Source organism: Rhineura floridana, chromosome 5 (genome assembly GCF_030035675.1).
Source record: "Rhineura floridana isolate rRhiFlo1 chromosome 5, rRhiFlo1.hap2, whole genome shotgun sequence".
In the NCBI taxonomy this organism is placed as follows: Eukaryota; Metazoa; Chordata; class Lepidosauria; order Squamata; family Rhineuridae; genus Rhineura; species Rhineura floridana.
In genome coordinates this window covers 89662328-89677924 of record NC_084484.1, presented here as the reverse complement: position 1 = coordinate 89677924, position 15597 = coordinate 89662328, and the positions used below count along the sequence as shown (strand labels likewise).

The window sequence follows — 15597 nt, the reverse complement described above, 5'->3', positions numbered from 1 at the left end:
CAATTGCACAAGAGGAACACATTTCACCAGTACCTCTCTGACCTGACAATGTCATGTTGCTCACCTCTGACTCAAAAGAGAATTCCAGTTCAGAAGGCCAAGTGGAACCACAGCTTCCCCACTCCACTGAAGGACTGCTAAACCAGGCTGGGCTCTTGAAATGTAGAGAGTCCTCTTACCAAAGGTAGAGTTAGCAGCTGAGATAGAGCTGCCACTCCTATTTAAGTCCCACTCTCAGGATGACTGCCGCTGAAGCAATATCTGAGCTTTGATCTTAAGGAGTCTCCAGTCTGAGCCCTGCATGGAGCTGTCAAGGAAACCATTGGGGTCTGGCCTCTGTACTGCTAAGGCCACTGCTCAAAACAGAACAGTTAATTCTGCTAGTGCTGCAAATGTGATTGTAATATGGTACAATCCAAACAAACAGACATAGTAGGCCATGACACATGTACGTAGTACACAAAAGGATACCATGTGTATTATACTTTTCTGTTTGTCTGTGCATTATGTGTTCTCCTAAGTTGCACACAATGAATGGTATACTGCTGCAGCTCTAACCCATATGGCCCTTTTCCCCCCAGTCTAGCCACCCTCTCCCACAACCTGCTAACTGGCTGCCACCATAGCGCCAATTACGAGATAAATGATCCATGCACAGTCTCATGTACTTCTCCCCAAACCTTCAGATACAAATTCTGACGACCAAAGAATCAACAATTTAGTGTGCAATTCAGTATACTTAGGGGTAAGTTTCTGAGTAAATCTGCATAGGATTTAACTATGCAAATTTGACACTAGGCAAACTGAAATCAGGATTGCTATGACAAAGCTTAGGCCACAAAGGAAGAATAAAGGTCAGTAAAATCATTGTAGCCAAATAAATTTTAAAAAGGTAGAATTAAATTTTGAATGACCGTTTATAGAAATCTATATAGAATCACACGTCTTCTGTATTAGCTACACATTCATTCTCAAACATCCAGGGCCGGTTTTACCTATAGCTGAGCAGCCATAATCAGCAGTGGTTATTTCTATGATCAAGGTACCATTTCTTCCAGCTGCTGTGACAATGGGAATCACTGCAAGCTGTATTAATGTGCCATCCATATCATGCAAACATTTCCTGTTTAGTCACAGGCAAGCACATGGCCAAGGAGGGATTGCAGGCAGCTGTGGCATGGCAAAAACTCATGTGAAGTGGCCTTCAGAGATAATGAATAAGATGCAGAAAGATAGTTCTCATCCTCAGAACAGCCATGACCTTGCTATGTTACAAGAAGGTTCATGATGAAAGCAAAAGCACTATCAACCAATTGCTCTTTTGCTGCCTGCCCATGATTTTTCCTCCTGTATCATCTTTTCTAAATAAGATGTTATCTCCCAATATTTCTCAAATGCTAGACATTTCTGTCTTGCAAAATATCAACATGCCTTAATTACTCTTTTTCAAAAATCATATTGTCCTGTATCCCGGTATTAATTGCAGATTTTCAGTTACTTTACCAAGCTTGTTCTGTTCCTTTCATGTCACTGCCATACACTTTCCCTCTTCTGCTGCATAGGATTTAATAGTTAAACAAATGGTTCCCTCTCAAGTGCCTAAAACCATCGCTTGAAATAAAATTAGCCTAATTGCTGCAAACAAAAATGTTTCTCCCAGAGAAATGTTCTTCTTGCACTGGAAATGTGTGTCAGGGAGGATGTGTATCAGCCCTAAAAGGAATTTCTGAGAAAGGAAAAATACAATAAATAAAATTTAAAAGGTTATGTTTGCCCTTTCTTCCATCATGGAACTCAAGGCATGCTGCACACATGAGGTTTCCTGACAGTCTCCCATCGTGACACTGCCCAGAACCGAACCAGTGTAGCTTCAAGAAAGGTAGCTGTCAGTTTCAGACCATGTCCTAAGACCATAGTGAAATTATGCAATGGAAAAAGGTGTGTCACGTGTTGAGTCATTAGAATCTCAAAATATATCCGAGATATCCCTGTGATATGCAACCAAAATGTACATCATGATCATACTAGAGGTAAATGGGGGGGGGATTCCAAGGAAATTCTGCAGGTAGGAAGTTATCACAAAATGAGCTGTACTTCATGTGCTTTTAAAATGCGGTAACTCCAATACAAAAGCACAGCCTTGAGGGTGGATGTTATGAGTATGAAACATAAATGATTATCCAGAAAGAAAATACTGTTAAACATTTAGCCTAAACTTGAGACTCTTTGTTTCTAAATAGAAATAATCTCTGTATTTCTTTAAAATAAGAGCTATAATGTCCTCTCACATAAACAAACTCCTCTAGGAATGAAGGCAAAAAACATCTTCTCTTATTAACTAATGGCATTATGGCAAATAACACCATAGTTCAGGAGTTCCCGAACTGTGGTCCATGAACCACCAGGGGTCCATGCGCTTCATTCAAGTGGTCCATGGTATGTCCACATGAAATATTTTTAACTTTATTTTTATTTTATTTCTTACATTGCATTCTGTTGTATTACAGTTTGAATTCTATGAAATACAAATTGTAATACATTAAAATACAATATAAGGAATAAAATAAGCAATAAAATACAATTAAACAAACTGTAATATAATAAAATGTGGTATAAGAAATAAAATACAATTAAAAATCATACAGCATCTAGTACAGTGCATTACAATTGCTACAACAAGCAAAACATATATACTAAGTGGTCCGCCAAGACCATCTGCAATTTTCTAGTGGTCTGTGGAGGGAAATATTTGGGAACCACTGCCATAGTTCATCTGAAATAACACCAGAGCCACTAGGTAAACATAGTGCCTTTCAAGAGTAGTTCACATATTTAACTGGAATTATACAGCTGGTAATCATCTCCCCAACACTGTTTGAATTGTCAGAAGCTCAGATCTGCATGTTAAATCATGAGAACACAGATGTATACTACAAGAAACTGCAGCCAATCAGAAACTCCCTGTGGCAGGTTTCCATACTGCACATGTGTTTTAAAATGTTCTTGACCACCAGACATAACATTTACTTTACACCAACATATTTTTAGCATACCCAATACATGTTATAATATTACCTTTCAAACACCCTTAGAGGTTCTGGACTTGCAACATTTGATGTGCATTAGCACACAGCAACAGGCTTTAAAAAGTGTCTTAATTTTGCAATTGTTTTTAAAGCCAGGCATTGATACACAGCAGTATACAACAAGGTGGTTAGCATGAACATCATCTCACAGTCCTGAGAATTTGGATAGTGTCCTTTCAAGTTTAAAAAAAATGGCACAGAGATGATAGCAGCAGATTGGGGGGAAATGACTGCAAACAGGCAAAAGACTCTGAAAAACACTGGAAAGTGGGTGTATTCACCAACCATTCATACCCTTGAAAAACCATTTTTGAATCAATAACTGAACATCAAGGATATTCAACACATCACTACTAAGATTGCTTCTAGGTACAGACCTCTAGACTTCTAGCTACAGTTCTTTGGCTGGTTTGCTTCCCTCCAACAAGCATGCCTCCCATGCTTTCAAGAAAAGTTCCTGTCTGCATTATATAGTATATTATATAGCATATTATATACATGGCCATTTATTCACATTTCTTGCATTTCCATTTTGCCTTCTCTAGAAAGAAATATAATTTGACCACTACAAAAACTAAAATGCTGAATCAAATCTTCCATTCTAAAAGCTATGAGACTGGTGTCATCCCCCTTGTAAGTTAATGCTTCATATAATATATACTAGTGTAGCTGTTGGACCTTTCTCTTTATTGTTTCCTCATGTTTTTGTTTAGACTGTCTAACACCAGAATCTTCACATACATATACATATACACACACACTCACACGTACACAATGCTATACAATTGTCAATACTGTAAAGGATTTAAAATCCCATATATTTTTATTTCCTAGTACTACCCCAGCAAGGCCATTACTTTTCATCTTTCATGAATGCTCCATTAAGAGCATCATGTAAGAACTAACTTGTGCCCTTAATATAGAAAGAGGTTTACAACAATAGTTTACTGATTTCAATTTAACACTGATTTGTGCAAAACCCAGAAAACCAACTCAATACTTTCTGCAGCATGACTTCTCTTGGAAATGGCAGAAATGTCTCAACTCGCTTTACAGGGTCAAAAGGCCCCCAAAGACCTAAATTAAGAAGGAAAGCTAAGTAGCACTGTTAGCTGATCTTCTCAAAACAATTTGCCGACATGTATAAAAGCAAAGTTGAATTGGTGAGCAATAAATAGAAACAGACCAAAGAAAATATGGTGGAGGGAGTGTTGATTCCAATAACCCAATTAGACATTTAATGCAGGAAAGATTAATGCTACCAGTAATTCAAAGGCATGCACTATTATAAGAACAAAGTAAATATGCAGTTCTAATACACAGTTTGCGCCTCCGTGAATGAGGCTGGGTCAGCAATTTCATTACAAGTGCCTTCTAGTGGAATAAAATTATCATAGCCATTTTTTGTCCACACATTGTTTTGCAAGACTTTTATATTTCAGTTGTGCACAAAGGTATTTGCCACTGTTCCTCTGAGATTCTTAATAGTATGGCACCATGCTTGTAAATAAGAGCAATTTTCAGCTACAAAATGACAACACTACACAAATTGCAGTAGCAAAACACAAGCACCGCCAAAGAAGCAAAGAGGTCACATATTCCCACCCCTACCAAAATCAGCATGGAGAGAATTTCCTCTTCCCAGACGTGCTGCCTGCCTTGCCCCCACCTCACTCGTCTTTCCAACTGTTGAAAAATAATATTAAAATCTCAGGCTTTAGACTGAAGAGGATGCACAGTCTTGAGGAATAGGCACTAATTGTTGAGCCTCTGCTCACCCACGAGGGCTTGGGAGAGGGAAAACATGAGCTTCAGACTCCCCAGCTGCGAGGAGGCGCGGAAGACACAGGAGTGGTGGAGTCTCAACAAGACCTTGGGAGGGAGTGTGAGGCTGAGTTTGGGTCAATTCCCACAGATGGCGCGATATCTGAAGAAGAGAGAGCGCCACCCCCAGACAGATCAGAGGAGCTGTTGGAGGTTGCCTCTGAGTGTGCGTTAACTCCCTCTTCACCGAGCGGCTCAAGTGAGCCTCCAAGTGCGTCTCCGCCCCCCCGACCTACAGCCTATTGCTAAGAAGCCGGTTCTTTCGGATGAGCCGCTGGAGGCACGCCCCCCGTCACCCTGCTTGCAACGCCGTGAGAAACGGACAGGACAGAGGTCGGACTTGCGCAGGAGTCAGAGATTACAATCAAAGACTTTCCCTACTTAAGACTGCAGCTTTCCGGTTTAAGCTGCTGAGTAAACTTCCTTCACACGTTGCAGAGCATGTCTAGAGTGTAGTTAGGGAATTCTAGTGAGCTAGCGTAGAGATTCTTATGAAGCGCACTGCTTTTGATGTATCCATTACTTTAATAAAACAAGAGTTAATTGCACCTGTGTCTCAGCCTCGTGGATCCCGCTCTGAACGGGACACTAATAAAACTGGAGTATGCACAACTCCCATCAGCCCAACTGTAGTTTAAAAAAGGAACGTTTCCAAGCTCTGGTGACGCGCTCAGGGCGTCGGGCACCATCAGTTTGTGCACTCAGCGTCTCTCTTTTCCAAGCTTTTTGTGTCATACCACAAAATCACCGCAAAAATGGAACAAGCACCGAACATATGGGGCATGGACACAATTTAAAGCCACCACATTAGGGAAGTGCCGAGAAGCGAAGCGCCGGAAAGCGGGACCCTACTGTAACTGTCACCTCCAAGTTCCATACTGTGAATGAAATGAATTCAGATCAACAGCAGTGGTACTTTAGCCATTAGATGGTGATTTTTGTGTAAATGTTACATATTGGACCAGGAGATGTGAGTTTGATCTTCCAACTTTTTTGCCAACTAAAAGCAGCCATATTTGATTGGGGGAGTGGGGTGGCAAACAGCTTTCTCCCCACATGATGTTCCCAATCTAAACTGAATCTCCTCAAGTTGCTATTTCCTTTGCAGAGAGGAAAATCCAACCAGGATGCAAGTATCTGTATTTTCCCACACAGAGCAAATAGCAGTTGGGGGAGGGTACTTAGATTAGGAAAAGGGCACAGTGGGGAAAGCTTTAATACCCTCATCACCAGCAACTTCCCCAATCAATATAGCACCCCCTCCTAGGGTTGCCAGGTCAGAAGCATCCCAAGCCCTGAGATTTTGGGGGTGGGTCTTAGTGACATAATGGGGCATGCCTGAGTGATGTCATGGGGCAGGCTCAAGCGATGTCATGAGGGCGAGCCCAAGTGATGTCATTAAGCATGATACATTAAGCATCAACCACAGCTACTTGGCGCATACAATTCAAACAAAAACATTTCTCTCATTGGAAATTAAGACAGAAATCTTAGCTAAAAGATGGAGCCTGGGTAGGGGACATTTAATCTAGCCAACTTTCTTCTGGCAAAAAGGGTTTTAAGTGCCCTCAGGCCAGGCCAGTCATCAGAAGGCCATTGCAAGAAGAAAGGAGCTTAGTGTTGTGAAGATGTTAGATGGGAGCACTCAGGAGTAAAGACGGATGCCCCTAAAGGCTGCAGTTCCAAACACACTTACTAAGGGACTAAGTCCCATAGAACTCAATAGAACTTACTTCTTAGTAGATATGGTTTGGATTGTGTTGTTGGTAAAGCTTGACCAGCGATCCTCTGCAAAGATATCCATATCCAAGCAGGGTTGGCAACCCCTTGCATGGAATGCCCTGCTCCTACATTTTAACATGGCTGCTCCAAACCTCTTTACAGATTTGACCTTTCACTTCAGAAAGAGGTCTGAGAAATGAGTAAGAGTAAGATGATTCTCTGCTCTTTTCTGTCTCCCCTGTAGGCTGCTATAAACACACTTTGACAGACAACCCAATTCCAGTGAATAATAACTGAAAGAGAGAAAACACACATACTTTGGTCTACCTGCATAGGCAGCAGCTTGGGAACAACAACAATTGCAGCCACGCTGCCCAGTATGTGAATTCTCTTTTACGTTATTGGGCAAGAAACAAACTATCATGCAACCAACAAGGTGCATCATCAGTGGGTTTAAGGGGATTGAGTAGAGCACATGGAACCACTGTTGTTGCTTCTATGGATAAAAGGGAGGGTAAAGGTAAAAGGAAATACAAATAGAAAAAGAAAAATGAAAGACAGTGATGATTTCCTAAATGCAATACCATACCAACCACAACAAAATTCCTAGGAGTAAGGCAGAAAACTCAGCATCCCACAACCAGTCAGGATTCCTAACCAAAAACCAAAACTAAAAAAATCCTGGCAGCCAGTCAGCCAAGGTTACAGAAATCACCATGCAGAACAACCTGACGCAGGGGCTGCAGTTAGTGCAGAATGCAGTGGCACGATTGCTGACATTAGTGACTATCAGCACATAATACCTCTGCTCTGAAATCTGCACTGGTTGCTGATTTGCTACCAGGCCAAGTTCAAGATGTGCTTTCCATGATACAGGTGCCACATAGTACTTGTTCTGCTCTTGTAAGAAATCAGTCCTTTACTGTGGCAGCACGTACACTTTGGAACTCCCTGCCTATTGACATTAGCAGGTGCCTTCATTGTACTCTTTTTGGCACCTGCTAAAACATTTTTGTTTAGGCAAGCCTACCCAGGCATGTAGAAGCTATTATGTTTTTATCTATTTTTAACTCATTTAACTTATTATTTTGAATATTTTAAATACCTGTCTTTAACTGTTTTGCCAATAATTTTATTGTTTTAATTCTTTCTGCAAATTGCTTTGAGATTTTTTTACAATAAAGTGGTATATAAATGTTGTAATTAAAATACATAAATAAAATTTAGAGTCATGTAGCCCTTGGGTCTCTCTCCATTTTTAGGCACAAAGAAATCTGCCTTATCCCTACTCAGGCCATTTGGTACCATCTAGCTCAGTACTGATGACATGGACTAGCATTGGCTCGCCAGGATTCCAGGCAATAGTCTTTTCCAGAAATTGAATTTTGGACCTTTGCACGCAAAGCATATGCCCTACCAATGAGGTACACCCCTTCCCCTTTTTAAAAAAGTATATTTTAAAATTGTTCAATTCACTAATGAATGACATCATACCTAGTACAGATCCACACCATTCATTTAAAGCACATTCAACACATATTTGAAGCACAGAAATCCCACCACAGAATCATGGGAACTGTAGCTTGTTAAGGGTTGTGGGAATTGTGAGGAAGAAACTACACTTCCCAGGATTCTTTAGGGGAAGTCATGTGCTCTAAATGCAAGGTGGATGTGCTTTATATGTACTGTGTGGATCCACTTAATAAACGTTATCTACATGTAAATCATTTTAATTAATTTTTTAAAATGGAAATGAGCTATAAAGATTACTGGGTGACCATGGGCTACTCACCATCTCTCAGCCTAATCTGCCCCTCAGGATGAAAACAACAGAGGGGATCCATGAACACCCCAAGGAAGAAGGGCACACTGAAAATATAGAGGAAGTAATACTGTAGAACCATAGTGTGAAATCAGATACTTATGAGGACATAGTATAAAGAAATATTTATGTAAGCATGACTATCAAATATGTTTATTATATACACAACCTGTAAATATATTTATAGTGCAATCCTATGCTTGTTTACTCAGAAGCAAGTCCCAATGTATTTACTCAACACAAGAAAGCGTGCACAGAACTGCAACCTCAAGCGATAAGGAACTTCGCTCACTCAAACCAAAATTCAGAATCATGCTGCTTTCAGCTGTTTTGCAACTGTTTATACTTGTTTTAATGGTTATTGGATTTTAAAGGGATTTATTTCTTATTGTGAACTGCCTTGGTTTCTAGTCTGCAACCCTACCTCACAAGGTTGTTGGAAAGACTCCATATACACACATACACAGGAGATGTAAAAATACATACACCCCATATAATAGTTTATTGTCAAAACCAGTTGGTCATTGCAGAACATTTTTTAAAAATCAGTATTCATTTCCTACATAATAAAAGCAGTGATACCTAAGAAAGTCCTACCTAACTGCTTTAAAAAGTAGGATTGGAGGGGGAGAGAAAGATTTACAACATAAACACAATTCTTTGCTATGTTTACTCAGAAGTTCCACCAATTTACACCACAATCCTAACCATGTCTACTCAAAAGTAAGTCCTATTGAATTCAATGGGATTTATTCTGGGTATGTGGAATTAGCATTGCAGCTTTACTCCCGGAAAAGCAAGTACTGGATTAAAGCTTCATATTGGGAAGATTTTCAAAACAGTGCCCTCTTCAACAGCCTAGGAAAAGTTAAACTTGTTTGACTCCTGCACACAAGAGAGAAAAAGGCTGAAAGCCATATACTTACTCAACTGATGAGATTTTCAGAAAAGCAGGAAAATACAAGTTTTCTGAGTTGCAAAGGGCTCTAGTTACTGCCTTGTCAATCACAACCCTGATTTCACTTACTAGCTACAAACCTGAAAGGGCAGGATTACAGCAGCCAGCTACGAGCTCATTGAACTGTAGTTGCAGGATGTGTATGACGTTTTGGTGTATATCTCAGGAACCAGACCACCTAGAAACTTAATTGTTTTTTAAAATGAAAGCTCAGAGTCCAGAGATTAAGATGACTCACCCAAAGAGCACCCCAAAAATCTGGAGTCTCTGGGTGAAAACCGGACACCTGGCAACCCTACCCCTTCCAGTCCCCACATACCTGCATTTAATTCTATTTTTTAAAAAAACCAAACTGATCCATCATGAATTTCCTAGAGTAACATGTAGTTTGGCCTGACGTATCTCTGATTGCAACTGAGGCCCTCTTCACACAAAACATTAGTGAACAGGAGCCACTTGCCTGTGGCAAGTTCTCACACCACTGTGGTAAGTGCAAGAACGCCAGAGCCCATAGCTGGGACTTATTATAGGGGTCTTCTCATCTGGGCATCAACTGGAGTGAGAAGAGGCTAACTAAAGCAAGAAAATGTTAGCAGAATGCTGTTGTTAACTGCGTGCAACAAAACCACATTTATTGTGCAAGAACATGCAGAAGTGCAAGGGATCCACAGTACTCTCAGAAGATTAGAATTCTCAGGGTTCACTAAGAGTTTTGTGATACAAGGACTTCAGAGTGGTTTGCAACACTGAAGATGCAACCTTCTTTTCTAATTCATAATTAGAATGAAGAAAGAAAAGCTTTTCTTTTGATGCCTTTTTATCCCTCTGTTTGGAGGGAGAGAAAAAATATTTCACATTAGCATGACCTGGAAAGTACCACCACAAATTTATTTATTTATTTATTTTATTTCATTTTTAAACCGCCCATAGCGAATAGCTCTCTGGGCGGTGTACAAAAGATTAAAAGTACAGAAATACAAAATATCACAATAAATAAACTGAAACAAAGAGATTTAAAATTGTAACATTAAACGCTTTAAAATGCCTGGGAGCATAGCCAGGTCTTAACCTGGCGCCGAAAAGATAGAAGCGTCGGCGCCAGGCGTATTTCTTCGGGGAGGCTATTCCACAATTCGGGGGCCACTACAGAAAAGGCCCTAGATCGAGTAACTGTCCTCCGGGCTTCCCGATGGGTTGGTACCCGGAGGAGGGCCTTAGACGCTGAGCGAAGTGACCGGGTCGGTTCATAGCGGGAGAGGCGTTCCACAAGATACTGCGGTCCCACACCGTGTAAGGCTTTATAGGTCAACCACAAAAATGAAAAGAACAGATTAAAGTTATGAAAGCAGTGCATGCGCCCCAGGAGCTGTCCTGCACATTAAATGATACTGCTGTACCAGAAAAATGTTTCGCTTAACAGAGCTTAGGTGGCAGGATGTGGTAATGCCTCATTATTATCCTTATAAAAATACCTATTTGTTTTGTTCCTATAACAAGACCATAGTGTATGCATTTTTTATTATCCTGAGATTATTGCTCATGAGAAGAACAGGTTGGGCAGACTTCCAGACACAAATCCTGTCTTTAGCCTGAGAGCAAGATTTTCTAACCATCAGTAGGAAGCCAACACTTGCAAAGATAACACCAAGCTATTTCCTAACAATAATGAAGAAAGGAATAATGGTGGGTGTTTGTTTTAGCTTTTTCTTTGTTTCCAAGTGGTATCAACAATGCAAAGTCCCTGGGTTCTATGCTTTGGCCTTGCTTCAGCCTTGCACAAGAGGCATTACTTGTAGATGTAAGGGGTTAATTGTGTCTTCCTTCCTCTTCAAATTGTCTGGCTTTTCTTTTGGAAGCAACACAAACACTGCCTAAACAGCACCAGTGATAAAGGGGTAAGGAGGAAGCTCTGACAAGAGCCAATATTATGTGCTTAACCTTGAGAAAGACCTGCTGCTCAATCCTATGCATGTTTATTTAGAAGTAAGTCCCAGTGAATCCAGTCAGTGTTACTTTCAAGTAAGTCTTCATAAGAAAGCAGCCCTACAAAATGAAGAGCTTTAAAAATGAAAAGAACAGATTAAAGTTATGAAAGCAGTGCATGCGCCCCAGGAGCTGTCCTGCACATTAAATGATACTGCTGTACCAGAAAAATGTTTCGCTTAACAGAGCTTAGGTGGCAGGATGTTTTACATCTCATCACTGCAATTCACATGACAGCTATTAAAATGATAATGCACAATCAGCTTTCCTCAGTATGAAGTGACAAGCTTGTTTCAGTATTCTGTATGGATGACATGTAGATTAAGGCCAGTGGGGCCATTATATTGAATTGTCACTATTCATCACCAGAGTATCTTTAATCTGCAAATCATTGTCACAACATGGTATGCTGTTTATGTCTGTAATCTTCTGTACAACAGACCAGGTTGCTAAACAAATTTCATATAGGGCTCCTGTTATCCAGTGATTCTTTAACGTATCTGGGTCACATACCATAATAATATAATAATATTATTACACCACAAAAATCAGCAGAAGATGCTTTCCCCCGCCCTAAAGCAGTTGCAAACAAAGCCTAACATCAAGTTGAACGGAAAAACTAGAACCAGAATAATCAGCCCTCAACATGATAAAATAGACAGTATACACTATTTATCTATTAATTTAGGGTATTTACAGTCTGCTCTTCATTAAAAGTAATTCCATAGTGGATACAAAGTATAAAAACAAAACACAATAAAAATAATTACATTAAAAACCCAATATAACATTAAGCCCATAATCAAATAATCAAGAAGTCTGCCAAGGGTAGACTATCCCACTCTATAATCAATTTAACCAAAGGCCTTCAGAATTGGCACCAGTTGAATTTGTGAGAGAAGGGCATTCCACAACTGGGGTGCTGCTGTAAAAAATGCCCTCTCTCCTACAGAACTATGCTCAGCAAATGCTGTACTCAGTGCGGGGAGTCAGCAACCAGATAAGTCTCTTGAAACCAATAGTCAGGAATGCCTAATAGATGCACAACCAAATACTCCCACCAACTAAACCAAAGCGAGCCTTATGCGGTAGAAATATTTAACACCTTGACTCTAAAGTCAGTTAAAAGCAAGTAAGTCCCACCGACTTCAATGGAGCTTGCTTCTACATGTTTGCTTACTAAACTAGCTTCCTTGGAAATGTGCGAGTATTTCAGCATTGTGAATCACAGTACCTATTTTTATTACTGTGATTTGAGAACAACGAAAATGTGTCTTTCAATACTTCATTTCTGTGGGTGGCTGCATTGTTTCAGTGGAGGGAGACTAAAGCACAAGTCGGGGGGAAATGTGACACTTGCAAGCAAAATGTTCTAGTAGGCAAGAACCCCCTTCTAAACATGAGTTGATTTTCGATTTGGCATAAGCTGTATGTGCCAACAGCTACATTGACAACTGCTGCTGTGAACGAGCAGCACAGCAATAAAAGTTGATGTTACTAAATGCACATGGCATTTATCCAAATATGATAGGAGTGGGCAGTGCTGGGTAGCTAGGAGTGCTGCCTGCAGCATGTACGGACGCAAAGCCAGGGAGAACCAGCTTATTTGGAAAGATCTATACACTGCAGTTTATTTTAATGTAGGATTTTTTTTAAAAGATTTTAAAAACTTTTTACTCTTACAGTAATCTTCACGAGTGAGCTCTCCATCACACTTCCCAAACGTACTGACTGGCAGAGAATTCAGAGATAATATGATACAGAACTGTGGTTTAAGCTATTGAATTATCTGTGTGTCCATGCATGATGCACCAATTGCCTCATTCATAAACACCACAGATCTCTTTAGCAGGCAAGTCCTTACAACCAGTTTCATCCAGAAAATCCACACAGAGGTACATTCATATACCGATTCCTCACTGCAGAAACATGACCGTGCCAGCCAACCATCTGACAAGAGAGCAAATTGATTTCGAATGGCTTTTACAACGTTTCAAGGTGGAGATACTGCAAGTCCATCAAAAAAGGGGGAACGTACCGATCACAGAAAGAATGAAATAAAATGCGTGAAGCTCGCCCAAACCGACAACTTTCTTCCCGGAGCAACCACTATAGGGGCTGTTTTATTTTTAAAAGGGAGGGCGGAGGGGGGCAAATCAGGCACAAACCTCAAATCCCCTCCCCCATTAAAAAGCCAGTCAAGGATGAACTAGGAGCAGGAGCCGAGAATGGAGGAAAGCGCGATTTGTGCTGCAATATTCCCAGGCACGCAGCCGTTTGCGCAGCAACATTAGCTGCTGCAGCTCCCATTGCAATGCATCGTTATCCTCCTCCGTGCCCACGCAGGGGACACATACACACAAACCCTCTCGGGGGTGAGCAAAGGGTTAATTGCCGCCCCCGATGCCCCGAACTTTCTCCCAGTCTCGTAGGGGTGCTTCCAGTGCGGCGCTTGGTGGGGGACTCACCCAGAAAACGAAGGAGTAGATGATGAGCAGGGTTTTCAGACACGTTATGACGGGTTTGGTCTCCATTCTCCTCGATGCCATAATACTGAGATCCCGGCTGCTGGCTCCAGGCAGGGGAGGGAGGGAGAGCGCGCAAGAGGGAGGAGGCGGAGTAGAAGTGGGAGGGGGCTCAGAGCTCTCTTCGCGCCGCCGCCGCCACCGCCGCGCGGCTTATTCGCGCCGCCTGACCCTCTGCCGCCGCTATTGCTGCTGCGAGGGCTGAGAGGCTGAGCTCGTGCACGGTTCTGGGCCGCCGCCTGCCCCGCCTCTGGCAGCCACCATACACCACAGCAGGGCATTGTGTAGTCACAGAGGCGGAGAAGGCAGCAGGGGCAGTTCACACGCGCGAACAAACCCCCGCACACACGCGCGCGCCTCGCGACCTGGCCCGCAGCGGAACGCAGGGGCAAAGTGGGGAAGGAAGCGAGGATCCCCCTCGCCCTCCTCAATGAACGGGAAGAGAGCTGGGGCAGGGGACACGGTGGTGGTAGTGCCGGGGTGTGTGTGCTTGTGTTAATGAAAGATGCACAGCCGTGGCTCAGAAAGAAGAAATCCCTTCCTGAACAGAAGATTAGAATGGGGGAGGGGTAATGTAAGACGACAGGGAATGTTTCGGTGACAAAAAAACCGAGGACAATATGGCACAGCGAGATGGGTGTGTGACGTACCATTAATTGACATTTATTTATTCGTTTATACTTTAACCCAGATCGCTAAGCGATCAAGAAAAAGAGGGTCCCTGCCCCCAGCTTTACAATTAAAAAGACGGGTTACAAAAGGAAAAGGGATCGGGAAGAAAGAAGGGAAAGATAAACCGAGGCACTAGATCTTAGTAACAAACTTCGTTTAATTTCCAGAGGGGTCGCCGTGTTATTAGTCTCTTGCAGCAAAAACAAAGTCTTGTGGCACTTTAACGACTAACCAATAGGGTCTAAGCTTTGGCGGACTGCAGTGCTCTTGGTCAGATACATGAAGGCTTAACCTTCCTCAGTTGCAGATATATACATAAGGAGGAAAGGCGAGATTGTAGCCAGTGAGGTCAGAAGGAAAGGAAATGCAGAAAGGTAGAGATGGTGATAATTACGTTATTAACAGTGTTTTGTATCTAAGCTGTCATCCATGAGAAGTACATTCTAGTAATTCTCAGAGAGTTTTATAACCTCAGGTCACATTCTCAACATATTCACATTCCTCTTTTTTCTCTCTCCTCCCCTCATCTCAAGTCTTGATGCTGCTAATGACAAACTCATAATTAACAATGCAACTTATAATTACCAATTCTCTCTCTCTCTCTCTCTCTCTCTCTCTCTCTCTCTCTCTCTCTCTCTCACACACACACACACACACACACACACAGCATCAGCTGGATAACAGACACATCCTGGCATTGCTAAACCAATTAACACATGTAGTGTTATAAAAATCTATTTTACAATTCAGTCCAGAGCCAGTGTGGTGTAATGGTTAGAATATTGGACTAGAACCTGGGAAACAAGAGTTCAAATTCCCATTTAGCCATGAAGCTTCCTGGGTGACCTTGGAAGAGGCACAGGCTCTCATTATAACTTACCCCTTCACATGGTGGTTGTGAGGATAAAATGGAAGGGGGAAGAGCCATGTATGCTGCCTTGAGCTCCTTGAAGGAAAGGTGGGATATAAACGTAATAATAAATAAAATCCACAAGTGATAGCACT

At 41.6% G+C, this 15597-nt stretch overlaps 1 protein-coding gene across 1 annotated transcript in view; it reads right to left on the bottom strand.

The window, feature by feature from the left end:
• The window catches only part of TSPAN7 (tetraspanin 7), a 131471-nt gene extending 117367 nt beyond the window's left edge, over positions 1-14104 (bottom strand). Inside the window, exon 1 of the mRNA XM_061627424.1 lies at positions 13864-14104. Coding sequence (XP_061483408.1) covers positions 13864-13944 — 81 coding nt within the window. The 5' untranslated portion in view covers positions 13945-14104. The remainder of the gene's footprint in view (positions 1-13863) is intronic.
• Positions 14105-15597: the final 1493 nt, after the last annotated feature.